The sequence below is a fragment of the Diabrotica undecimpunctata genome, chromosome 10 (assembly GCF_040954645.1).
Source record: "Diabrotica undecimpunctata isolate CICGRU chromosome 10, icDiaUnde3, whole genome shotgun sequence".
NCBI classification, from domain to species: domain Eukaryota; kingdom Metazoa; phylum Arthropoda; class Insecta; order Coleoptera; family Chrysomelidae; genus Diabrotica; species Diabrotica undecimpunctata.
This window is the reverse complement of record NC_092812.1, coordinates 53,463,111-53,489,846: the sequence shown is the minus strand read 5'-3', so window position 1 is coordinate 53,489,846 and position 26,736 is coordinate 53,463,111. Positions and strand designations below refer to the sequence as shown.

General features: G+C 33.3%; 1 protein-coding gene across 1 annotated transcript; it reads left to right on the top strand.

Annotated features, from left to right (window-relative positions):
* Positions 1-3,878: 3,878 nt before the first annotated feature.
* On the top strand, positions 3,879-25,453 carry LOC140451715 (uncharacterized). The gene is made up of 7 exons (XM_072545559.1): positions 3,879-4,014; positions 8,297-8,642; positions 8,759-8,836; positions 8,953-9,030; positions 16,058-16,180; positions 20,312-20,433; positions 25,109-25,453. The coding sequence occupies exons 2-7, from the start codon at positions 8,336-8,338 to the stop codon at positions 25,316-25,318; spliced, it is 918 nt and encodes a 305-aa protein (XP_072401660.1). The 5' UTR covers positions 3,879-4,014; positions 8,297-8,335; the 3' UTR covers positions 25,319-25,453.
* Positions 25,454-26,736: the final 1,283 nt, after the last annotated feature.

Genomic DNA, 26,736 nt, shown 5'->3' with positions numbered 1-26,736 from the left:
CTCTTACCGACCCATCTCTCTTAAATGTTGCATGTGCAAAATCCTAGAAAAAATTTTAAACCTCCGCCTTATATGGTACTTAGAAAATAATAACTTTCTTACTTCCTTTCAAAGTGGTTTTCGAAGAGGCAGGTTCACATTAGATAATCACGTTGCATTACAGACTTCAATTAATGAAGCTTTTGCAAATAACCAAAAACTAATAGCAATATTTTTTAATATAACCCAAGCTTACGATAGAGGATGGAAACACTGTATTCTACAAACATTGAAAGATACTGGCATTCAAGGTAACATACTTGCCTTTATAAAATTTTTTTTAAAAATCGCTCGATTCAAGTTGGAATAAATGGTGTTAAAAGCTCATCTAAGATACTAGATACTGGAATTCCTCAAGGTTCGATTCTTAGTCCAACTTTATTTTTAATCTCTTTTAATAGTATTATGGATGTAATTAAAGCACCCATTAAAGCTAGTCTTTACGCAGATGACATTGTTATTTATACTAAATCGAATAATGTAATGACAGCAACTAAAATTATACAGAGTTTCCTAAACCGGCTTTGTAACTGGACGATAAAAACAAAATTTGTTTGTTCTACTGAAAAAACACGATACATTATTTATAATAAAAATAAAACCTACCTCACAACTAGTCTAACATTAAATAATTTACCTTTAGAACAGTCAAAAGAAATAAACTTTCTAGGTCTAACTTTTGAGAGAACTTTAAATTGGAATTCGCACATAAATAAACTACAGCTTTCCTGTCAAAAGAGATTAAATATACTCAAAATATTATCCAACAAAATTTGGGGTGCTGATCATAAAATAAAAATTTCGATTATTAGGAAAGGAAGCGGTTTTTATTTGGGTACCTTCACATACAGGTATTTACGGAAATGAAAAAGCAGACCAACTGGCTAACAAAAGTCGAATGAACTCAAAACATCCTGCAAAATTAAAGATACATATATCCGTACACCGATCTAAAAAACCTGGTTAAAATCCACTGTATTAATACTTGGCAAAATTATTGGAAAAAATTAGGTACTAAATTAAATGTAATTGTATAAATGTATACCAGAATATTGATATGAAATATAAACAAAAGCTTGTTCTTTTTTTTTCAACACATGTTTCCAACAAAACAGGTCCTCCTACTGGGCGCGACAATATCCAAAGACTAGGGAAGGCTGTTGGTGAAGGAAGCCAATTCAGCTGCTATGTTGATGGCAGTGGGAATTAGGTAGTGGTGTTTTCTCCACGTGATGGTATCCAATATTATCAACAACTCGCAACAATATAGATGTTGAGGATATTGATCAGAGTGGGACGAAATCTGGAAAAAAGACACGCAGGTTACGAAAAGAAAACCGGCAAATGGCGCAGTTGATTAAGACTGTAATATATTTGATATTTGGAGCTTTTCAACGTTATTTCCTTATGTTAATTTGCTGGTAATGTGTACTACTTTTTACTATGCTCCATATTTTCCAGATTCTCGTCCCTTAAAATAATTTTCTACTTTTCTGCGTGTCTCTTCGTTCGAGTTATCTGACCAACTAAACTTCCGCTCGGTTTTGGACACCAAAAACCATGGTACAATGAATACACAATTGGTACCACCAATTTGTGGGTCTTACCTTGTCTGCTTAAACATTTTATTCATTTTGAAAAACCACAGACATGTAATATTGGCATAATTACTGTAATTTATATAATTTATATCATCTATCTTTGTTTATCTTTATTAGACAACACCCTAATATGGGTTTATTATTTCAGCATTTATTTAACTTTGTATCGAGACCTGAAGATGCTCTGCATATTGTAGAAAGCGAAACCGGTCGTCTGGATAGTTAAATTAAATTGATTGTGAGTAAGTCTAATTTATTATTTCTTTTACCTTTTACCACAGATTTGTTGGTGCCGTGCTAAGTGTAGCCAAAAAACACATACCAAGAGGCTATCGAATATATCCCTGGCTGGGCGGAAAATAGCGAGGAATTATATCAAAGCTTTCTTGAAACGCGACCAAGAAATAGCGGTTGAACTACTGTACAGCCTAGACGCTGATAGAAGCCAAAAGTGGACCGAAACAGTAGAAAGTCTAAACTTCCAGAAATCAAGCAGACAGGCATGGTCATTACTAAGAAAATTAGGGAGTGGTGTCTGTACGAAACGCCGAGTGGCAGCAGTAAGGCCAGATGCCGTAGCATCACATATAGTAAAAACATCCAGGGCACCAAAGGATAAAGCCCACACCATCTACGTAAAGAGAGAACTTAAAACTTTAAAACATGTAGCCACAGAAACGAAGCATTCCCTCCCCTTCACTAGCAAAAACATATCAGAAGCCCTTAAATACGTTAAGCCAGCACAAGCACCAGGATTTGATAATATTCATCCTGAATTCCTAATAAATTGTGGCAAGTATACAAAAGTTTGGCTGGCTCGATTTTTCACAGACATCATAGAAACTGGAAATATCCCACAAGAACTAAATCGCTCTAAGATAATAGCCATACTAAAGCCAGGCAAACCTGCCGACAATCTAAAAAACTGCAGACCAATTGCGCTTTTCTCTGCCATCTACAAACTATTAGAGAGGCTTATGACCAGGTAATGTCACTGACCACCTACATCAAAGCGGATTTCCAAAGAAGACTTAAAACTTCAGCGGCATTTATTGATCTCTCGGCAGCTTACGATACAGTATGGAGAGAGGGCCTTATATACAAAATTCTCTGTGCAATCCCCTGTAAACCAATAGCACGCCTAATAGATAGCATGCTCAATGACCGCATGTTTTTAAGTAGTGATGGGCATAGATATCAGCCCACCAAAGAAACTTAAGAATACCCTACCACAGGGGTCAGTGCTCTCTCCAGTGCTATTTAGCTTATACCTAGCAGATATGCCGGAAACACAATCAAGAAAGTTCGGGTACGCCGATGACACTATACGATGCAGAACACTAGAAACGTCTGAAGAAGTTCTGACGGCAGACTTATATATATTGGGCAAGTGGCGACTTCAACCAAATGCATCCAAAACAGAAGTTGGTTGCTTTCACCTGAACAATAAACGTGCTGGAAAGGAACTCAACATACGGTTTGAAAATACCACACTTACCCACAACAAAACACCGAAGTACCTGGGCGTAACACTAATAGACAGAACGCTATCATTTAAAGAGCATTTAACAAAAACTGCCCCATGATTATAATCTGTAAATTTATTGTATTAATTTAGCTTGACATTTAAAAAGGGGCTGAATATTCTTAATTAATGATTCTACAAACAAATACTGACAAACAAAAAAGTTGTAAAATAAGTATTTCACTCTATTGACGTCCTGTTTTTAATCCAATATTATACTACAAAAAAGTTGGGGAGAGAGGTAGGTTTAAAGGCCCCCTAAATTCTAGAAACATCGAGATAAAATAGTTTTGCTACTTCGGTTATATTGGCTATGACATGCTATACTATAAATTTTCATAAAACATTTTTAAACCGTTTTGGAGCTATATTACAAATTTCGGTTTTGTTTTGTAACTTTAACACCCCATAACTTTTTCTGGGGTCTAATATAGGTAAATTAAACCAAATCGACTTATTTTCATCCCAAAAAATCATAGAAACGATTTTTTAAATTTAATCTATGAATATAAATGACGTAAACAGTGTTGCTTTCTTAAAACGACGATATTTTTTATCTATATCACAACACTGTCAAAAAGTGTCCGCTACATGCCTTCACTGTCGTATATGAAGTTTTTCACCCCTCTCCTGACTGGCTTTTGATCCAGGAATATTATAGGCCAGTAAATATCGCAGGACGGACCGAAGGCACTTATTACTTCAGAGGTCATTCTAGTGTAAGGTGTTTGGTTCTGAGGTGTTAATTATAATACGCAAAATTTATCCGTTTTACTTTGCAATAGTTTTTGAAAATAGTTTTTCTAGTCTAGTGTGAAAAAAGTTAAATTTTTAGACACGATTAAAAAGGTAGGTATCTATTTCTACTTAAATATAACCATTTAATCTGTTAAGTTATAGAACAATTTTCAAAATTGCGTATTCTAAATTTTTTAAATTAATTTGTTGCTCCAAAAACAGCAAAATCGTTAATTCTTTAACTTTTGTAAAAAAATAACTTACACTTTTGTAATTGCTCTCAAAAGGGGTCTTCTAGTACTTAATATATCCTCAAATATTCAGCCGGGTCCAAAAAGTTATTCAAATTGTTTCCAGAGCCGGTAATTCTACGGGTACTGTATGAAAGGTGAAACAATTCATTTTTGATCAAGAAGTTACTGTTCTTTTAACTTACAAAGGTTTAGAATAACTTTTTATTATTATATTATTACTCGTAAACGAAAAATTTTTTAAATTTAAAAAACTTTTCACTTTGAAAACCAAACTTTCTTCTGTACATTCTGTACTTAAATTCGAATAATGTACTATTTTTGCATCCGAATGTTAGTTGTTTAAGCAAATATTTTTATAATCTTTATATATAATTAAAAGAAAATTAAATCAGTTGATTTAGAATACTTCATTGTAACGGTGTTTATTTCTCTTAATATCTCTTCTATCTAATAAAATGTTGTTTTTTTAATGTTAATCTTAAGTTTTACACTATATTGTTTATTGTTATTAATTAACAACGACGCTGAAATTTCTTCAGAAAAGTTATAGATTTTTCTACTCTAGATATATATCAACCTTAAATCTCATCAAATATTGGCTACTGCGATTAACTTCTGAAATATTTCCTACTTAGAGTTTCAAAGTTATATTATAATTATTATACAGTCCTATTTTTTTGGTAATTACAGGTGGGGAAAGGTTATTTCAAATTTAATTTTGTTGCGCTCTTTTTTGTTATCCAAGTGTCACGAGTATTTTGACTGGCGCTGTAAAATGATATTGTTGGTTGCAGAATTGAATCTTGTCGGTAAATTCGAAAAATTATTAGATTGTCTTATTGTGGGACATGTTTCATTGTGTATGCCATCTCAAATGGCCATTAGCGAAAAATTAGTGGATTACATTAGGTACAATTATTGCATTACAATTTGGTTTATTAAATATTGTGGTACTTATTAATGTCTTTCAAGAAATTCAGAATATTGTTAAAGTTACAGTCTGCACCTAGAGCTTCTAGAAGTGTTCCTGGTATGTCTGAGTCTGAGGCGCGTTACTATTATTCCTTGGCTTCTTGACTTAGGTAACACATTCCATGTCTCTATGCCGGGTTTCACTTGTTTTAATTTTGAATTCGACACATTCCATTTATTTTTCCACACACTTAAGATTGATTTTTTTATATCCGTTGATACTGATGTGTTTACGATTTCGGAAACGTCACTTACTATCGCGTCTTTCGCACTATGGTCAGCAGTTTCGTTGGCTTTTATTCTTATATGGTATGAGATCCAGATGAAATTTATCGCATTATAATTAATATAAGCCTGAAGAAGGACCGTTTTAATTTTTTTTTAAAAGCGGGTTTTTTGGATACAGTTGTCGGATGCTTTGTATGGCACTGAGTCTGTTAAGATAATATATTTGGAGTTTGTTGTCAGATTGATTAGTTCTATGGCGTGATAGAGAGCATACAGTTCAGCTGTATAGATAGTACTGAAATTAGATAGTTTGAATTTAAGGACCTTCGCTGGAGTTACTACAGACGCTCCCCCACCTTCGGATGATTTTGAACCATCAGTGTATATCTGGGTATGATTTTTATAACGACTAAGGATTTTTCTAAACTGGGAAATAATTAGATCAGGATTAGTGGAGTTTTAATCAAATGACGTAAGTTCAAAGTTATATGATGGTATGTTTTGAATCCAAGGTGGATTGTGGTCATATGCGTATGGAAGACATTCAGGTAGGTATGACAATATCAAACAGATGCAAATGGTATTTTATTCTTTTATAGAAAGGTTTAACAGAACGGTGATTTACATTGAGGTTTGGGTAATTATCAGTAAAAGTATTTCTATAGACAGGATTTTTTGCATTATACTTAATTTTGTTATGTTAGACTAAGGTAAGCTCTTCTATCATTTAACGACAATTCATTTGCTTCGCAAAGTAAACTTTCAGTCGGTGTTGTACAAAAGGCTCCCAGGCATATTCTGAGTGCTGTGTTATGAATAGCATCGAGCTTTTTAAGTACTGATTTCGATGCTGAGTCGTAAGCTATAGCCGCATAGTCGAGCTGTGATCGTATAATAGTTCTGTATATAATTAACAATGTACTCCTGTCTGAACGCCAATTCTTGTGTGCTAGAATTTTTAGTAAATTTAATCTTCTGTAACATTTACATGCTAGATTATTGATACGTTCTTTCCAATTCAACTTTCTGTCAAAAGTAACTCCTATCAATTTTAGCGAATCTTTTTGTTGTAGTGATTGGTTGTATAGATATAATGAGATTGGTGTACTGACTTTATTTTTAAAAAATACTATAGATTTAGTTTAAGTTGTTGAAAAGATAAATCCAGTTTCCTCTGACCATTTTTCAATATCTAACAAGAAACTCTGTGTAAGTTGTGAGAGGTTGTTTAAGTTTTTGCTTTGACCAAATATTACGAGATCGTCAGCATATAAGCGGCCTTTAATTGGAAGTTTTAAATTTCGTAGAACATCATTTATGGCAATTATAAATAGCGTAGAACTTATAACAGATCCCTGAGGAATTCCATTTTCCAATTCCACTTTTAACGACAAATTACCATTTACTCTAACATTCATATATCTTTTATATAAGAAGTTTTTTATAAATGCAAGGCAATGTCCTTTAATCTCTAAATCGTACAGTAATCTGATGATGCGGTGGCGCCAAGCTGTATCAAAGGCTCTTTCAATGTCGAAGAATATTCCTATACATTTTTGATTAAGGGAGAAGGCTTCATGTACACTGCTTTCTAGGTCTATAATATAGTCTAGAGTTGATCTATTTTGTCGGAAACCACTTTGTTCTGGAATAATAATATTTCGATCTTCAAGTGTCCAGAGGAGACGACGGTTGACCATTTTTTCTAACAGTTTGCATGCAGTACATGTTAGCGCAATTGGTCTATAAGACTCAGGATCTGTTTTGGGACATTTTGGTTTTAATATAGGTATTTTAATAGAATCTCTCCATGCTGTTGGAAATTTCTGTTATGTCCAAATAATATTAAATATGTTAAGAAGATGATTGTGTGCATTCTCAGGTAAATGCTTAAGAAAAATCATTGGGATGTTATCTGGACCCTCACTAGTCTCTTTAAATGAGTTTAATGCATCTTTGTATTCATTTATATTAAATTTGGTGTTTAAAGCATGTGTGTCATCTACAAACGGTATAATTACATTGCATTCTTCGTTCTGTTTAAAGTTGATAAAATTATTATTATAATTGCTTGTATTAGATCTATTTTTATACGTATTAGCAAATTCTTCTGCTATTTCTAGGTAATCTGTGATTATTCTATTATCTTTCTTTAGTTGAGTGATTTTGCTATAAGCCGGTATTCCAGATATTTTTTTGACATTCTTCTACATTTCAGACATAGGGGTCCTACTGTTTATACTGGACAAAAATTGAGCCCACGAATTTCTTTTTGAAGTTTTTATTGCTAACTGAGCTTCTGCTTTAAGTTTTTAAAATTCTATTTTATTGTCAAGTGTTTTATGTCTTTTGTATTTGTTAAAGGCTTTTTTGGAAGCTTCGATCGATGTCTTACATTGTTCATTCCACAATGGTTTATGTTTTGTAACAAGTGCAGTTTTTTTAATGGTTACCTCGGCTGCTTTTATGATGATGCTGAAAAAGGTTTCGTTGTCTGTGTCAACATTGTTAGATATTTTATAGTTTGTGACATGTTTTTCTATGATATCTTCAAATAATGTCCAATTTGCTATAAAAGTTGTGGAGCTTGAAATTAAGTCGACTTTCATGCCTGACATTCAGGGCCGGATCTCTCCCTTACTCTCTGGTAACGTTCTATTTTATTTCACGACTATTAATGCTAATGTAGCTAATAATTCTTCTAAATCCATACCTTGTATAAGATTTGTTTTCAGTGTCTTCATATACACGATACAACTTAATAATGTCGACTCTCTCTGTTGCTATTACACCTTTGCTTTACTATTTATGTTTTTTCCGGGATTGCGTTGCTGGTTTTTGTAAAAAAATATATAGAAAAAAAAGAAAGTTTTTAATTTCTCGAGATTTCTTTATTGTGCTTTCACATTGACTGTGTATTTATTACAGTTTTATTTCAGGGGGCGTGTGTTCCATTGTACTGGTAAATAGTTTTGATAATGAATAATTCAGAAGGAAATCAAAATATAGAACAAACCATATGCCTAGTTCCTGATTATGACGACAACTGTCCATCGTCAACAGAGGCAGCTAATGACGAAGGATCCGATCTTATGTATGCAGATCTTGAAGAATTCGATCTTATATCTTGGGTCTTGGAAGAAGAAAATGCAGATTATTATACATCACCAGAGTTAGCTAATTTTTACAACTTTGGACCATCAACAGGGTCAGCTAATGACAAAGGATTAGATTTTATGTCTTGGATAATCGCTGATGAAAATACAGCACAACTTGCTGCTGCAGGTAAGAGCATTTATTATATATAGACTTTTACATGTAATCTAAACACTCTGGTTTAAATTAAGATTATTGTACATCACCAGATTGAGCTAATTATTATAATTTTGCACAATCAACAGAGTCAGCTAATGACGAAGGATCCGATCTTACGTATAATGTCTTGGGGGATCAAAATACAGTACAACTTGCTGCTGCAGGTAAGAGCATTTATTATATATAGACTTTTACATGTAATCTAAACACTCTGGTTTAAATTAAGATTATTGTACATCACCAGAGTGAGCTAATTATTATAATTTTGGACAATTAACAGAGTCAGCTAATGACGAAGGATCCGATCTTACGTATAATGTCTTGGGGGATCAAAATACAGTACAACTTGCTGCTGCAGGTAAGAGCATTTATTATAAATATATAGACTTTTACATGTAATCTAAACACTCTGGTTTAAATTAAGATTATTATAGGTAAATAAATAAAATTAAAAACGTTAAAAAACATTTTATCACCCATTATCTGTAAATACTTATTGTTTTATATTCTGGAACGTCGATTTGTGGTATATAAGAATATTGCTGTCTTTTTTTTGTTGCCTTAGCAAAATTGAAGGTGTTATTCACATCAATATATTAATAATAGCCATATAGTGTTGTAAGAGGTCTAAATGTAGATTTACATGAGTTCATTACGTTTAAAGTAAGTTGTGCATTTTTCACAACTATCTTAATCGCCTCCGATAACAATTCGTCAGTGGTGAGTTCTCTTTTCTCAACGGTAATAATTTTACATTTTTGACACCACAAATCTTCTTCCAGTTTATCTCACAAATTTTTTAACTCTCTGTGTATATGAAGAGCTTTTTGCTAGCCAAGATTTTCAAGTTTTAAGTATTCCATATTGAGCTGTTTAACTAGAATTATTTTCGCTCAATTACGTTTAATTTAGATGTGTTAGTCATTAAAATGGTTTCATATTTTAAACCGTTTTCCATATGTGTTCAAAAACGTTATTAATTTTGTAAAATACACTTTTGAAATAATCTAATATAAAGGCCTTAGTTTGTATTTTATAGAGATGGAATATTTTTGACTTTATCATTTCATAATTATGTATTGTTTCTTATTTTATTACTACCACAGAAGGAATGTACAAACCTAATAGAATATTGAGCACAGTAATTCTATTGATAAAAATTATCTTTCAGGCCGAATTCAAAGAAGACCTGCATTTAAAAATAGTAATTACTCAGATAAGTGGCGTGCTTTACAAAGAGACATTGATAATAAAATAGATAAAGAAATCTTGCGAAAAAGGGTAGCGCAATAAAATTATCGCAGGTAAAGCACAAAAACACAGTCATGTATATAAAAAAGGAAACAAGCTGACTATGACTATTCTCTATTCATGCTCGTACAGTGGGTAATTATATTATGAATAGGATATTTTATAATACATACATTGACTGATGTATATATATATATATATATATATATATATATATATATATATATATATATATATATATATATATATATATATATATATATATATATAATATAATAGTTACTTCCTGACCGTGAATATTTAAATAGAAACTTTTTTTTATTTCGTGGGTTTGTCGGTCTGTTGTAAATAAAACTTTCTTAAACGTTTCGACAAATTTTCATTTTCAATAATTAAAAAATTATATATATATATATATATATATATATATATATATATATATATATACTTTCTGTGGTTTTCCGGATTTGACTCTGCGTTGAATAATTTTGGTTTTATATAGCAATAAGTCAGGTATTAGCGCAGGTAGGTCTCACTTGACAAGTGCGTCCTTGCCAAAACGTCGTCAAAATAATGGTTTTTATCAAAAACAAAATTATTCAACGCGGAGTCAAACCCGGAAAGCCACAGAAAGTATATACAGTAGACTCCCTCTATAACGAGAACTGGAATGCCAGACTAATTACCTCGTTATAAGCGGATCTCGTTATATACAACAACAATTATACTGTGCATATATATGAATATGTAGTTTTCTAAAACATTAACTTTCTATAGTGAAGCCATTCGGAGCAATATAAGATGCTAATAAATATTGTTTGAATGGCGTTTTTAAAACAAAGTTGTTTACTTTTATTGTCAATGAAATGCATTAAAACAAAAAAGAGTTGTTTACTTTTACTGTCAATGATATACGTTAAAACAAAAAATCTGTATTCTGTAAATATGTATAAAGCGTATAAAGTTATTTTGTCATTTTTGACTGCTTTAAATTGTCCAGTATTCTATCTATCATATTTTCTAAAGATGTGAAACAGTTTTATGCTTCTTCATTTGCGTTTTGTCCTTGGATAAAGTTTCTGACAACCTTTAAAACACTCTCCACATCTTGTCTATTAGGACCCATATTATTAGGTGTGAATGGTCAACCCTCTACAATGACACTTGTGAATCATAAATTTTACATTTCCGACTAAGAATCATAAATTGTAAGAAGTTTATTGCGGGCGGCCCGCAGTTAAAAAGGGTATTTATTTATAGCTACGGCCGGGCCAAAACGTAAAAAACACGTTTTTTAATCTTATTTTCTTCGTTATAAGCAAATTTACCTCGCTATAGAGGGTTATAGTGCAATAGAAATTTCACGGGACATCTAATGTACCTCGTGATAAGCGAAACCTCGTAATAACCGTGTTCGTTATAGAGGGAGTATACTGTATATTGTATTCTTCTTCGATCTTTCTTTGTTATACCTAGCATGCATCGCTCCATCAACCTTTGAGTGACTTTGAGTTTCGATATTATCTCTTTCTTTAGTGTCTAAGTTTCGCAGCCGTATGTCATGATTGGTAGTATACACTGATCGAATGCTTTTTTCTTTAGGTGCATTGGCATCTTCGATTTGAATAAAACTGCATTTCTACCAAAATATGCCCAAGCTAGTTTCATTCTTCTGTTGGTTTCTGGAAGTAAGGAGCCAGATTTATGTATTAATTGTGCCAGGTAAACATACTCGTCTACTGTCTCAAATACGGTGTTGTTTGTTAGTACATCTTTGACATTCACTAGCTCGTTGTACATGGTTTTGGTTTTTGTCAAGTTCATTGTTATGCCAACTTCATTGATAGCTGCATTTAGATCGCTTATAAGTTCTTGTAGTTCTGCAGAATCTTAGATGGCTGAGGTATTCTCCATTAATGGATATTCCTTTGTTCTGCCAGTTTATTTTGCTGAATATATTTTCTATAGTTGCAGTGAAGAGCTTTGATGATATTGCGTCCCCTTGTCGAACGCCTCTGGTAGTGGGAAATTCTGGTGTTTTCATAAATTTTTAACTTAGCTTTTGCTTGTCTGTATATATTTGCTAAAATTTCTATGTACGGTTTGTCAATGCCTTGGTTGGTCAAAGCTTCTATTACTGCCTTGGGATATTATATAGAATCGAAAGCCTTCTCGAAATCTATGAAGGTTAATGCTAATGGTATTTTATATTCTTTAGCTCTACTCAATAGTTCTCAAAGTGTATGAATACGATCCATGGTACTGAATCCACTTCTGAAGGCAGCTTGCTCTCTCGGCTGTGCAGCATCTAATGCGTTTGTTAATCTGTTGTTGATGATCTTTGTGAACATCTTGTATAATATTGGTAGTAGACTTATAGGTCTGTAGTTTTTATTATCCGCTTTGCTACCTTTTTTATGAATGAGAATTCTGTTTGCTGTATTCCAGTTGTCTGGTATGCAAATCGATCTTAGACAGTTAGTGTATAAGTCTGATGGAAGGTGTAATAAATAAAACAAATACTAGATTGAGTAATTGTATAAGCAACAAGTATATTAACTTCACATGCCTAACCTAACCTAACAACTGTGTCTAACCTAATAAACTGTCCTGTCACTTGTTGCCAACAATCTTGTTGCCAACATGAATAATATGATTGTCACTTAACTGGGTATCATACATCCTCTTTTCTTTTTCCTTATAAGCTCCTGAATATATATATATATATATATATATATATATATATATATATATATATATATACAGGGTGAGTCATGAGGAACTTTACATACTTCTACCATATGTAGAGTAATTGACCATTTATTTCATTTTACTGTAGTGTTTATACGGCTCATTTGATTTTTTTAATTTTTGCATGATACAGTACACTACTATCAAGCATTCGACTGGTATTAGCTAAACTAAAAAATTCCAGGACTGGCTTTGGATAAATTAATTTAGGGATTCGTATTAAATATTTCTGTATAAATTTTTTTTAAAATGCAATAAGTGATTTTCAAACTACATAAATAGCCAATTAAAACGACATATGCGACAATGTTGTCGCACTTTTATTAAATTTTTAGTGAACGATCAAATCTTACCAAAAATAGAACAACCATAATGAAGTATCAAATTATAAGGTATTAATTTAAACAAATGTTATAAATTTCAAACATTTTAATTAAAATGAGTTCCTACAACATAATCTAATACGTAGAAAATTATTATCTTTACTGTCACTTTGTATTATCTCTACGATAGAATCAATTGTTTTTCAATTTTAAATTTTTACTCATAGATCGTATTGGGGCATTATTTTCGATAAATAATAAATTAAATTGATTAAAAAGTCAAACCTCTTGTATGTGTTAGTTTTTGTTGATTGTAAATGATTAAAATTTTATGTCAAATAATAATACATTGCATCAACTGTACTAAATAAAAATAAATCTAAAAAAGTTTAAAATGAAGGTTGGCGTTGACCGTTTGACGTTTCTTGATATTTTATACCCATTGTCATTATTGTCATTATCGATTGTTATTTATGTGTACAAGAATACATATTTCTTCTGTTATATCTACGTTAAGTACATTGTGTTAGTTTTGGTAGAGCTTTTGTTACTTTCGTTCAAAATCCCACATCAGTTTTCGACCACAGAATATGCAGACATAATATTTGTTTATGGATTCTGTAATGGGAATGGTAGGGCTGCTAGTAGAGAATATCGCAGGAGATTTCCTAATCGTCGAACTCCCAGTCATCCAACATTTAGGTCAGTTTTTAATTATTTGCGGGAAAATGGCACTTTTCCTAGTGGAACAACAGAGCGACGTGTAGATGAAGCGCAGGAAGATGACATTATGGACGCCGTTACTATGAACCCTACAATAAGCACTAGACAAGTAAGTCGAGAACTCAATGTTACTCAATCAAAAGTAAGTAGAGTCTTACAAAAAAATAATCTATACCCATATCACATTCAAATGGTTCAGCGACTACATGCTGGAGATGAGATCGATAGGTTGGAATTTTGTAGATGGATTAACAATAATCGACCAACGCTATACAGGACACTATTTACAGATGAAGCCCAATTTACCAGAGACGGGATAAATAATTCACGAAATTCACATGTGTGGGCAGAAGAAAATCCCCATGCTATTCGAGAACGTCGTTCTCAGTTAAGGTTTTCGGTTAACGTGTGGATTGGTGTCATAAATAACCAATTAGTAGGTCCTCACTTTTTTAATGGTCCTTTAACAGGGCAGGTCTATTTGAACTTTCTACAAAATATTTTGCCGAATTTGCTTGCCAACGCGAACGTTGCTATCCGAGGGATGTATTTTCAGCATGATGGGGCACCCCCACACTTTTTACTGGCAGTGAGACAACATATCAATAATGTTTATGGCAACAGGTGGATAGGACGTGCAGGTCCTATTTCGTGGCCTTCAAGATCCCCTGATTTCAATCCCGTTGATTACCGTATTTGGGGACGATTGAAGCAACTAGTTTACGCAGTGAATATTAATAACCGACAACAATTAATTGATAGAATTATACATTGTTGTAATACTATTAGAAACGATCCCCAGAGTATCCGTAATTCAATACGTCAATTAACAATTCGGCAACAAAAATGTGTACAGGCTGCAGGGTTCTATTTCGAAAATTTATTTTGAATTATTTTTCTTTTGTTACCATTATTGTAACTTTTCCAGTTCTAATTTATGGGTTTATCATAACTATGTACATATTTTTAGTTTTTTTTTTTTAAATTGTTCTTCGTTATTGTTAGTAGTTACTGTTTTTTGTTGTGCAGTGACTCAGTTTATCATTTCAATTAAAATGTTTGAAATTTATAACATTTGTTTAAATTAATTACCTTATAATATGATACTTCATTATGGTTGTTCTATTTTTAGTAAGATTTGATCGTTCACTAAAAATTTAATAAAAGTGCGACAACATTGTCGCATATGTCGTTTTCATTGGCTATTTATGTAGTTTGAAAATCACTTATTGCATTTAAAAAAAAAAATTATACAGGGTGTAATATTTAATACGAATCCCTAAATTAATTTTTCCAAAGCCAGTCCTGGAATTTTTTAGTTAGCTAATACCAGTCGAATGCTTGATAGTAGTGTACTGTATCATGCAAAAATTAAAAAAATCAAATGAGCCGTATAAACACTACAGTAAAATGAAATAAATGGTCAATTACACAAATCACCCTGTTAATTAATAAAGAAGAGGAGTTGACATTTTTTAGTGGCCACATAATATGCTCCCTGAGGGACTCTACATATGGTAGAAGTATGTAAAGTTCCTCATGACTCACCCTGTATATACACTTTTTTACTCGGATCCCTGCTCTAGAAAAGTGGTCGAAAAGTAAAAATATTGCTCATGTGTATATTATATATGTACATATATATATGAATATATATACATATATAATATACACATGAGCAATATTTTTACTTTTCGACCACTTTTCTAGAGCAGGGATCCGAGTAAAAAAGTAGCCTATAGCTATTTTTTTTTAGCCCTCTAGGTGCCCCTAGGCCTGTGATATATCCCTCGAAAGTGTCAAGAATAGCCCTTTTTACCCCATATTTGAAAAGCTATATCTCTGGGCCCAGAGGACCGATTTTAACTCACAAGTTCTCATTTTTTGAAGTGAATACTTCTTATCGCTCAGTATGATGTTTTGCACGGGCCCGAAATCCTAGCGTGGCGGGTGTACGTAACAAAATCGAGACGGGTGTAGTAACCTTGCGGTATACCGTAATGTACATAATATACATGTATATATACACTTATTACAAAGTGTCGCTTGTATCGGTTGTTACGCCCTAATTGCCTAACGATCCCTTGATTACGAAAATAGTTTTATCAATGTTCAGCATGACAGTCTCACGAAAATTGCAAAAATGAATAGTCAACAAGAATCGATAACTATATTCGTTTTGGTACAATTATTACAAAGAGTAGTTATATTATTAAGAGAGTAGCATCCTATAAATACATTGGCTCTTGTTTAAATATACAATATTTAAAAAACATTCAAGATTGATTCAAAATTATGTGAATATTATTATTCTAATATTAGTATATTTTTTAATAGATAATGATTTAAATAATGATGACGACAACTGTGAGTTATCAACAGAGCCATCTAATGACGAAGGATCCGATCTTATGGAGTCCGCATTGGAAGATGACATTACCGCACAACTTGCTGATGCTGGTAAGAGATTTTAATAACATTTACTCTATATCGACTTTTACATATAATCTAAACATTCTGGTTTAAATTAAGATTATTATAGGTAAAACATGTATGTTAAAAAACATTTTATCACACATTATCTGGAAACACTTCTTTTTTATATTCTGGAATGTCGATTTATGGTATATAACAATATTACTGCCTCCTTTCGTTGCGTTAGCAGAATTGAAGGTGTTTTTGACATCAATTTATTAATAGTAGCCATATTGTCTTGTAAGAGGTGCAGATGTAGATTTACATGAGTTCAAATGTTTGATGTAAGTTGTGCATTTTTTCACAACTATCTGCTGTAAATGTCAAATGCCATCCTAAAACTCAAAGACAATAAAGTCCCAGGAATCGGTGAAATCTGTTCGGAAAAGTAATAAAAAACGTGGTGATGAACTTTTTCAGCAATCCATATAGGTACTAATAGTACTTATATGGTAGAATGAATTGGTACCAGAAGAGTGGCTAAAGGGAATATTATGTCCGTTCCATAAAAAGGGTGATCAACTGGAATGTAAGAACTATAGAGGCATTACTCTGTTCTCTCTTCTTCTCTCTTACTTATGTTAGCATCTGCGTATAAAATCTTCGACAATGTATTGTTTGATAGACTTAACATTTTACAAAGGATAATGTTGGTCAATATAAATGTGGATTTACTGCTGGAAAGTCAACTACACACCAAATTCAAGCGCATAGGAAGATTCTAGAAAAGTCACTACAATATAACATTCACTTCAGACTTCAAAGCAGCTTATCACAGTGTAAAAAGAACTTCATTAGATAATGTAATGATAGACTTTGAGATTCCACATAAATTAGTTAAGTTAACCCAACTAACAATGCAAAACGTAAGCACATGCGTTAGGACTGAAGGAGAAAACTCTACGTTCTTTGACATTAATAATGGTCTAAAAGACATGGGGACGCACTGGCGTGTGTCCTCTTTGATATTGCTTTGGAAAAGGCAATCAGACAATTAAATATTAGAATGAATGGAACTATTTTTAATAGATCGACGCAAATTCTCGCATTCACTGACGATATAGTTATAGTAGGCAGAAGTACGAGAGACATAGTGTAGTGTTTTACAAGGCTTGCGGACGCTGCAAGTGAATTATGACTTGTGATAAACGAGGAAAAAACCAAATATATGTTGGTTTCTAAAAACCCCCGAAATATCCAACAGAGAATTCAAATGAACAACCATACCTTTGAGCAAGTCGAAGAATTTACATATCTTGGATCGCTAGTAAACGCTACATACACGACAAGCGACGAAATAAAAAGACGCATAGCAATAGCAAACAGAACTGTGCACGGTCTCCAGAAACATTTAAAAAATAAAAATATAAAACGTGCAGTTAAGCTCAATATATACAAGACCTTAATAACAGGGCTCAATATATACAAGATGTGCTAGTCATTAAAATGGTCTCATATTTTAAACTTTTTTCCATATGTCTTCAAAAATATTATTAATTTTGTAAAATACACTTTTGAAATAATCTAATATAAAACCTTAGTTTGTATTTTATAGAGATGGAATATTTTTGTTTTATCATTTCGTGATTATGTATTGTTTATTGTTTTATTACTACAATAGAACGAATGCACACAATAAAATATAGCATAGCTCCAAACGGGCTTGAGGATTTGACTATAGAGCAGCAACTTGGATTATGCTTTGGAGTCACCTCCAAGCAACTAACACATTTTTTTATCCGATTCCAAGCTATTGTCTTTCTTTTTTAACATCTGCTCTTCGCTTGAGTCTTGCATCAAGAGTGATACCCAGATATTTTGAAGTATTCCTTAACCTTAAACTCATTTGTTCTAACTAAAATATATTGCCTCCTTCTATTAGTGAAATCAATATGAATCGATTTGGCTTCCCTCAGCCTGATTCTCCATACTTTAGTCAAAGTGTTGATCTAGTCTACAATAGAGTTCTATAGGTTATGCACTGCTTTTTCTGTCAATAGTATCTAGATTTAGTTAAGGGGTATTTTGGTGTATAAAATGTACAAAACTGGTTCAAGGATACTTCCTTGTGATACACTAACTCTAATCCGTCTCAAATCAGAGTATTCTTTCCTCTGCCTGATTCGGAAGCATCTGTGCACTTGGTTCCTGATAGAAATGGCTTTCTTTCTTTAAATCGAAATTGGTGTGGTGGAATTAAATTTTTTTCTTCAATTATTGGCTTCAGTCTTTTTTAGTTAACATGCACATACAGGCATACAACCACTATAAATGAATCAGAAATGAAATGAATACTTTAGTTAGACAAAAGAGGAATACTGGAAGAGCAGAGAACTACGGAACACAAAAAAAATATGGAGAATAATTAGAGGAAAAAGAAAAGAGGTGAATAAACTAATAAAAACGAAACACATTCAGAAGGATACATGGACAGACGACTTTCAATCTCTATTTGCTAAAAGCGACGGTAATGAACCACCAACGCGAGAGGTGACGGCAAAAAGAAGAAATAAATATTGAAGAAGAAGTACACTTATTGTACGTAAGAGAGATACCTTTAGGAATAATCAAAACGATCGAAAATATCTACCAAAACAACACAATAAAAATAAAAGTAGAAGAAGAACTAACTGACCTTATTGAAGCTGCCAATGGGATAAGACAGAGAGTTCTTTATTATTTAACCTGATTATGGATGAAGTAATAAAAAGAGTAAGAATTCAAAAAGGATTAAAAATGGGAGAAAAATAACTTAAAATAATCTGTTATGCAGATGACGCAATACTACTCTCTCAATTTGAAGATGATTTTCAATGTATGCTGCACCAATATACTGGCCAGAAAATTTAAGATTTTAATTTCCCCAAAAAATGCAAAATACATGGAGTTTAAATATCTAGCCATCACATTATCTAGCTATGGAAAGCTTGAAGCAGAAGTGGAAGATCAAGTGAATAGAGCAAACAGACACAGGTTACTTGAATGATACAATATGGAGAAATAAAAATATCGGGAGAGAAATGAAAAACAGAATGTACAAAACAGTCATCAGACTAATAACGACATACGCAAGAGAATAGAACTGTCATATAAACCGAATGACAAAAAATAGAGTAGCAAAGACGGCAAGAGATAGTTGCTCAATAGGAAAACGATCAGTAGGAAGATCATGAAAACGATGGAACGACAAATTACTGGAGGCACATTGGAAAACAGACAGAGTCATGTATACATAAAAAGAAGAGGAAGAAGTCTTTTTAGTATAAATAACAAATGCGACCATTTGTTAAAGATGTAGAATAGAAGAAACAAGATCGTACTTTTGGGGAACCTCAAAATTATTTCGTCCTGACTTGAAAAATAAAATTGAAAATTCAACTACTTTAAACCTATGTTTCTTCATTAAGTATGTGCGGTGCTGAAACATGGACCCTTATAAACATACCCACAAAAAAATTTAGGAATTTGAAATGTTTTATAGAATGATACTAAGGATTCTAATACTGAGGATAATAATAATCCAAACGAAATACTATACGAATGCAAATAACAAAAATGATATACCAAATGAACAAATACATTACAATAAACAACAAACTTTACGTAAAACTGCAAAAAGTGTTTAAAATCATTCAAGTTGTCGTCATCTTGTTATTTTCTCTGATCTGATGTTGAATAAATTGGTCTTTTTACAAAACGCCGTACAAAAATATAGCGTATGTATAAATCTAGTAATTTCAGTGTTTCAGCTTATTATTCTGTCGTGAAAATCTCAAAACAAAATACATTGAATTGTTTCTCTGGATGTCCGATCTTGCTCATGATTTCTCAGCTATACAGACATAAGAAAGATAAACTCAAATTACATAAAAGACAAAAATTAATAATATGTTTTCTTAAAATTTGGATCTTCTTGGGGGGGAGGATTTCTCCATTTTCCCTCCCCGAGTATCTGCCACTGAAGTGTGCAGAATTTATTTACTAGTATTGCCACTCGCCTTTTTCTTTTACGCGAACAATCGAAATTTTGAAAATTCATAACAGGCTGTTATTATACGGTGTACTTTTTCTTTATTTATTTGTTTTTCATTTAAATTAAATTCAAACATTTTCCAGGACCAATTGGTGTAGAAGCAGCAGCGGCGGTCGTGTCGACACGAAAGAAAAGTGGCCGCTCTTTCGAGGTTAACCCGAAGACCCGTAAACGAGTCAAATACTGTCCCAAAACGAGAATGCATGTAAGTTTTTAATACAGTACATTCAACCAACTTAAACCTCTAAATGATTAAGACAATTTTTCTTCTCATATTAATGTTGAAGTCCTGGATTTCTGTCGAAAACACGACATTCATTTTATATGTTTGCCCCCGAATAGTACCCACGTTACACAACCGCTAGATGTTGCATTATTTGTCCCAATGAAAAAGACCGGGAGGGAAATTTTATCTGAATATAAACAAACTCATGTGGGGAGTAGATCAAATGTACTTAAGAAACAGCATTTTCCAACGCTTTTACGATCATTAATCGAAAAAATACAAAAGAATACGATCAGATATTAAAGTCGGGATTTAGGAAATGTGGTATCGTTCCTTGTAATATAACACGCTCTTTGAGCGGTTAAAAACAACTCAGCAATCTAGTGTGATAACTGATAGTCATACAACAAATAATAATAAATTAAGTTCGTCAGATATTGAAAACACTTTCATTCGATATTTAGAAGATAAAAAAAGGAAGCCACCCAGTTTAAGACACGTGGGAAGAATAAGAAAATAAATGTTCCAGCAGGATAAAGTATTGCCCATTCTGAAATTAGTTTAGAAGATCTAACTGAAGCATCTACTTCCACACTTCATCAAGCTGTTGAGCCAGAAGTCGTAGATGATTCAGAGAACGATATTGCTTTGGACGAACACTTTCCACTAGGCAGGGATTCATCAGATAATGAAATAAATACGCTGCCAGAGATGGAAGAAGAAAGCGAATTTAATAAAAAACTCGCCTCAGGTTCTCTTAGAACAAATATTGCCGAAAAAGTTGAAAACTCTGCATTCGATCATGTTAACAAAATATTGGTGACTACGTTTTATTTGTCTATGAAGATCATGTTTATCCTGGAGTCATAACAGCAATAGAAAATGACGGAGCGATGATCAACGCCATGTCAAAATCGTTAAAGTTTTGGAAATGTCCAGAAATACGCGACGAAATATGGTATTCGTGGAACAATGTAATTGGCGCCATAAATCCTCCCAAGGAAATTTCCAGACGAGGATTTTACATTGTTCCAGAATGCGACAAATTGTGGTGGGATTAGATTCAAACTTTGTATTTTCACTATTGTACTTATAATAAAGTTAGGCTTCTTTCATAAATGTAGGTAGGTTTATATTCAAAAAACTGTTTCAAAAAAAGTTTAAAATCAGATAGGATTACTATGTACCAGCACGCATTTCGTCAACATTCAATCTTTGCTTATCCACTGCTGGACATAAATCTCCCTCATAATTTTCCATCTATTTCGATCTTGTGCCTCTTGCATCCAATTCCTATGACAACGTTTTAGATCGTCAGTCCAACGTGTTGGTGGACGACCTCTGCTTCGGTAGGCATCATCTCTTGGTCTCCATTCCAGTATCCGCTTTGTCGATCTATTATCTGTCATTCGAGCCACGTGACCTGCCCAGTTCCATTTCAGTGTTGCTACTCTCTTTACTGCATCAGCGACTCCTGTTCTTTGTCGTAGCTGGCGATTTGGGATCTTGTCTCGTAGTGAAATGCCCAACATAGCACGCTCCATCGCCCTTTGACACACACGGATCTTTTGAACTGTTCTCCTTGTCATGGTCAACGTTTCCGCACCGTAAGTTAACACTGGCAAAACATACTGATTAAACAGTTTTCTTTTAAGGCATATTGGTATATCAGACGATTTGAAAATATGGTTCAGCTTGCCGAAGGCTGCCCAAGTCAGTCTGTTGTCAACCGTTGAGAAGCTCAACGGTTTGGTTATCTTTTCCTACGCGAATCTCATGACCTAGGTATTTATAGGCCATTACCTGGTCTATGGATCTTGTTCCTACGCATATATCTTCGCTGACTACAAGATTTGTCATCATCTGGGTCTTAGATATATTTATTTTCAATCCCCCTTCTAGCGAGGAAAGGTAGAGCTAATTTAAAAGTTCTTTGGCCTCATCTATCCTATCAGCTATTAGTACAATATCATCTGCAAACCTTAGATGGCTACGCTTTTCTCCGTTTATGTTTATGCCCTTGTCGGTCAGTTTTGCCCTTTTACATATATATTCCAAAAGCGTAGTGAACAGTTTCGGCGATATGGTGTCCCCCTGGCGTACTCCACGTTGTATCGGGAATTTCTGGGTTTGACGATCACCCACTCTAACACTGGCTGTTGCGTTTTGGTATATGTGTTTAATAAAATTTATATACCGATAGTCAATTCGGCATTCTGTCAAGGATTCCAACTTTTTTTGTTGATTTACGGTGTCGAATGCCTTTTCATAGTCGACAAATATTAAAGCTAGTGGTTTATTATATTCAGTGCATTTTTCTATAAGATTTTTTATTACCAGTAGGTGATCGTTTGTTCCATAGCCTTTTCTAAAACCCGCCTGTTCTATGGGTTGATAAAATTCCAATTTATTTTCTAGTCGTTTCGTAATTATTTTTGTAAATAGTTTAGAAATATGTGAAAGTAGACTTGTGGGCCTGTAATTCCTGAGGTCGGTAGCATCCCCTTTTTTATGAAGTATGATAATTTCTGCGTTATACCACTGGGTTGGTGTTATTGCTTCCTGTAAACATCTAGTGAATAGTTTGGCAAGGACCTACCATAATCTTTTTCCAGTCACTTTCAAGGCATCTGCCACTATTTCATCGCCTCCGGGGGACTTTTCATTTCTTGTACTGACCTTCGAACTTCATTGGGTGTTACATCCGGTAAAATTTCAGATCCCTGATTGATTATCTTTTATAATAATCCACTCCGGTTACATTGCTGTTCTTTGTATAGTTGTCTATAAAAACTCTCTATCGTGTTCATAATTTGAACTCTATCCTCAATGATTTGCCCCTGTTCATTTCTTAATTTGTGGACGTTTTTTCTTCCAATGGACATGCTCTGTCTGAGTACTTTCAAGCTTTTGTTTTCTTCTATTACTCTAGTTATTTCCATCGTATTGTATCGTCTTAGATCTTTTCTAACTTCCTTTTTAATTTTCTTATTCAAAATTCTTAGTTCATTTTGGTTATGATCCTGATTTTCCCTAAGTTTTCTTCCTTCCTCTAGAAGATGTTTTGTGTTGTGGCTTAATTTTTTGTTATTGTTTTCAGGACGAGGACAGTATTTCTTTTCAGCTTCTTTCAATATTTGAGTAATATTATTGTTCATTTCATTGATGCTGATATTCTCTAAGTCGTGTGTATCCAAACTAGTCTTAATATTTTCTTCGTAAAGTGTTGTATCTTCTGGGAACAGCCACCTTCCACTTTTCTTTTTGAGGATCATTTTTGTTCTTTCAACTTCAGTGTTAAAAGTGGTTTTTGCTCTAATTAGTCTATGGTCACTCCCTGTTGAAAATTTATTCAATACTGTTACATCCTGAACAATATCTTTCTGATTTCATATTATGAAATCAATCTCATTTTTTGTTCTTTGGTTCGGACTCTTCCATGTCTACTTACGTTGGGGTTTCTTTCCGAAGAATGAGTTCATCACAAAGAGATTTTCCTGATGTAAGAAGTCAAGAAGCCTGTTACCTCTCTCATTTCTCTCACCAAATCCAAAGTTTCCCATAGCAGATTCTGCATCATCTTGTTTGAATCCCAATTTGGCGTTAAAATCTCCAATTATCAATGTGTAATGTGTTTTTGAAGTTTGTATAGCTGCTCTGATATCTTCATAAAATTTCTGCTGCTTTAAAAAAAAGCATTTCGTAGCCAAATATTAAAATATCAAGTGGTGCAAAGTATGACTCTTGTAGGGTATACTTTGCACTACTAATAAAATGAGGATAATTTTTTTTAATTATGCAATATAACTAAAAAACAGCTATAATAAGAGCTATATTACCACCTGTTGAATAGATATTTATAATAAAAAGTTTAAATCTTCTTTCAAGTAACGTTATATCCACTCTAAGAAAATGAATCTAAAAACTATGGTGCAAAGTAACCCCGTTTTACGGTATATGTTAAATCTGCTTAATCAAAAATAAAGTGATATATGGTTGAATGCTCGAATTAATAGAACTTTAATCAAATAAAAGACAGATATCGAGCACAGTTTTTCATTAAATCTTGCCCAAGTACTTTCGCTCCTAAAGCATCTTCAGGGGCATTTCGTCAAAATTAGGCTATCCAAGAATTTGGTGAATGTCATTAACATTAACCAATACATTTACACAACACGAGACAAAGGACAAACAGTTTAAAAATTATTATTAATTTGAAGAAGCTACATAGTGGGTGACAGCAGGAGAGAGAATTGGATGTTGGAGAGTTGGATGATTCTCTCTCCTGCTCTCACCCACTACGTAGCTTCTTCAAATTTATAATAATTTTTAAACTGTTTGTCCTTTGTCTCGTGTTGTGTAAATGTATTGGTTAATGTTTATGACATTCACCAAATTCTTGGATAGCCTAATATTGACGAAATGCCCCTGAATATGCTCTAGGAGCGAAAGTACTTGGACAAGATTTAATAAAAAACTGTGTTCGATATCTGTCTTTTACTTGATTAAAGTTATTCAAAAATAATTTGAACGAAGGGCCTACTTTAGATTTTTTTACATCTGGTAAGATCTACATGTTTATATGTATGTATGTATTTATCTAGAATAAGTATAAATATATTTTGATATTTGCTAAAAATGAATTATATTCCAGTTTCCTTTGACCAAAGCTCTCCAACCAATTGAAATAAACTGTAACACGTTTCATGGAAGTGAAGACCTCCTTGCAGCGATGTCAGAAAAAGATGAAAACTCCAACCGAGCTGTATCATGTAATTCCAGCACCGCTGCCCGTACATTGACACGATTACAAGTAGAGCAGTATATGCTTGCAACAAGGAAAAAAAGGGTCACCGAAAATTAAAGAAGTCTTAACAGACGAACTTTAAGGCTCATCAATAAACGTGTGTATAAGTGATATATTTTTTAAATGTAGTTTTTTCGTTGTTAGTTAAACTTTGATTTTTTTTTGTTTTCCTTTTTTAGTTTGGTGTGTAAAGATCCAATTCACTTTAAGTACTTTTTTAGATATAAACTCTAATGTATTTTATTATAATATAAAAATGATTAAAAATTTTGCAGAATTTTATTGAATTCTTTTTATAATCTATAATTCTGTTATCCATTCTATAACTAATCAAGCTAATCGAGGAGCTAGAAGCAGATAATGTAACCGATCGATGTAACAGCTACAAGATATAGCTTTGACAATAGATCCAAAATTAATATACCAAGCAGGGAAGAGTGGAAGAAAGGTTTACCCATACGAGCGGAAACTACCTGGTATACTGATGACTCAAAAACATCGGAGGCTGTAGGGGCCGGTATAGAAGGGACAAAACAAAGGCTGTCACAACTTTCTAGTCGGAAATAACGGCAATCCATCACTGCGTGAAGTATGGGATTTTGTGGGTGCCCTAAATAAACTAGGAGAGCGTAGCAACGTTACGGTAGCCCGGTAACCAGAGTGCGAGAGTCATAGGGCCCATAGGGGTAATGAAAATCAGATGAAATGACCAAACAGGGCTCATCAACGCCATTCGATGAACCGGAACATTTCTGTGGCGTTGCAAAGGCACTAAAAAGACCGGCTGAAAGAAAGTGGATAGCCTGACAAATCTCTGGAATAGTAGAGGAATTCACTAGGACAAAGACAGGCGAAACAGTTCATTTAACAAACAGAACATTCGCCAAAATTTACAGCAGACCTAATAAGCTACTTCTTCTTTTTTTTTATGTAGACATGACTCTGGCTGTTTTTCAATGTGCGTCCAGTGAGTTGTTGTTCCATCGTTTTCTTTCTACTGATCATATTCCTACTGTGGAACTGTCTCTTGGCGTCTTTATTGCTCTATTAATTTTTTGTGATTCGGCTTATATGATCGTTCCATTCTACTCTTTTATTTTTGCCCAGTCCTTGATGTTCTCCACCTTGCATCTATGTCGTATATCTGTACTTCTGCTCTGTCCCATAGTGATTTACCATCAATTTTTTTAAGTGTTTTCATCTCTGCTGTTTCTAACATTATTTTTGTCATCTCTATGTCAGATCGTGTCTCATCCGCATATGTCATTATTGGTCGAATGACTGTTTGTAAGTTGTGCCTTTCATTTTTTCCGATGTTTTTATTTCTCCATATTGTTTTATTCAGGCAACCTGCGGCTATGTTTGCTCTATTCACTTGAACTTCCACTTCTGTTTCGAGCTTTCCGTAGCTAGATAATGTGACGCCTAAATACTTAAACTCAAATTTTAAACTTAAATTGAATTGGTGCAGCATA

Excerpts from the sequence above, each read along its gene's own strand:
- LOC140451715 (XM_072545559.1), top strand. The coding sequence starts at position 8,336 with ATGAATAATTCAGAAGGAAATCAAAATATAGAACAAACCATATGCCTA. Across the intron at positions 8,643-8,758 it reads AGCACAACTTGCTGCTGCAG|AGTCAGCTAATGACGAAGGA; the intron begins GTAAGAGCATTT and ends CACAATCAACAG. Across the intron at positions 20,434-25,108 it reads GTCCCAAAACGAGAATGCAT|TTTCCTTTGACCAAAGCTCT; the intron begins GTAAGTTTTTAA and ends ATTATATTCCAG.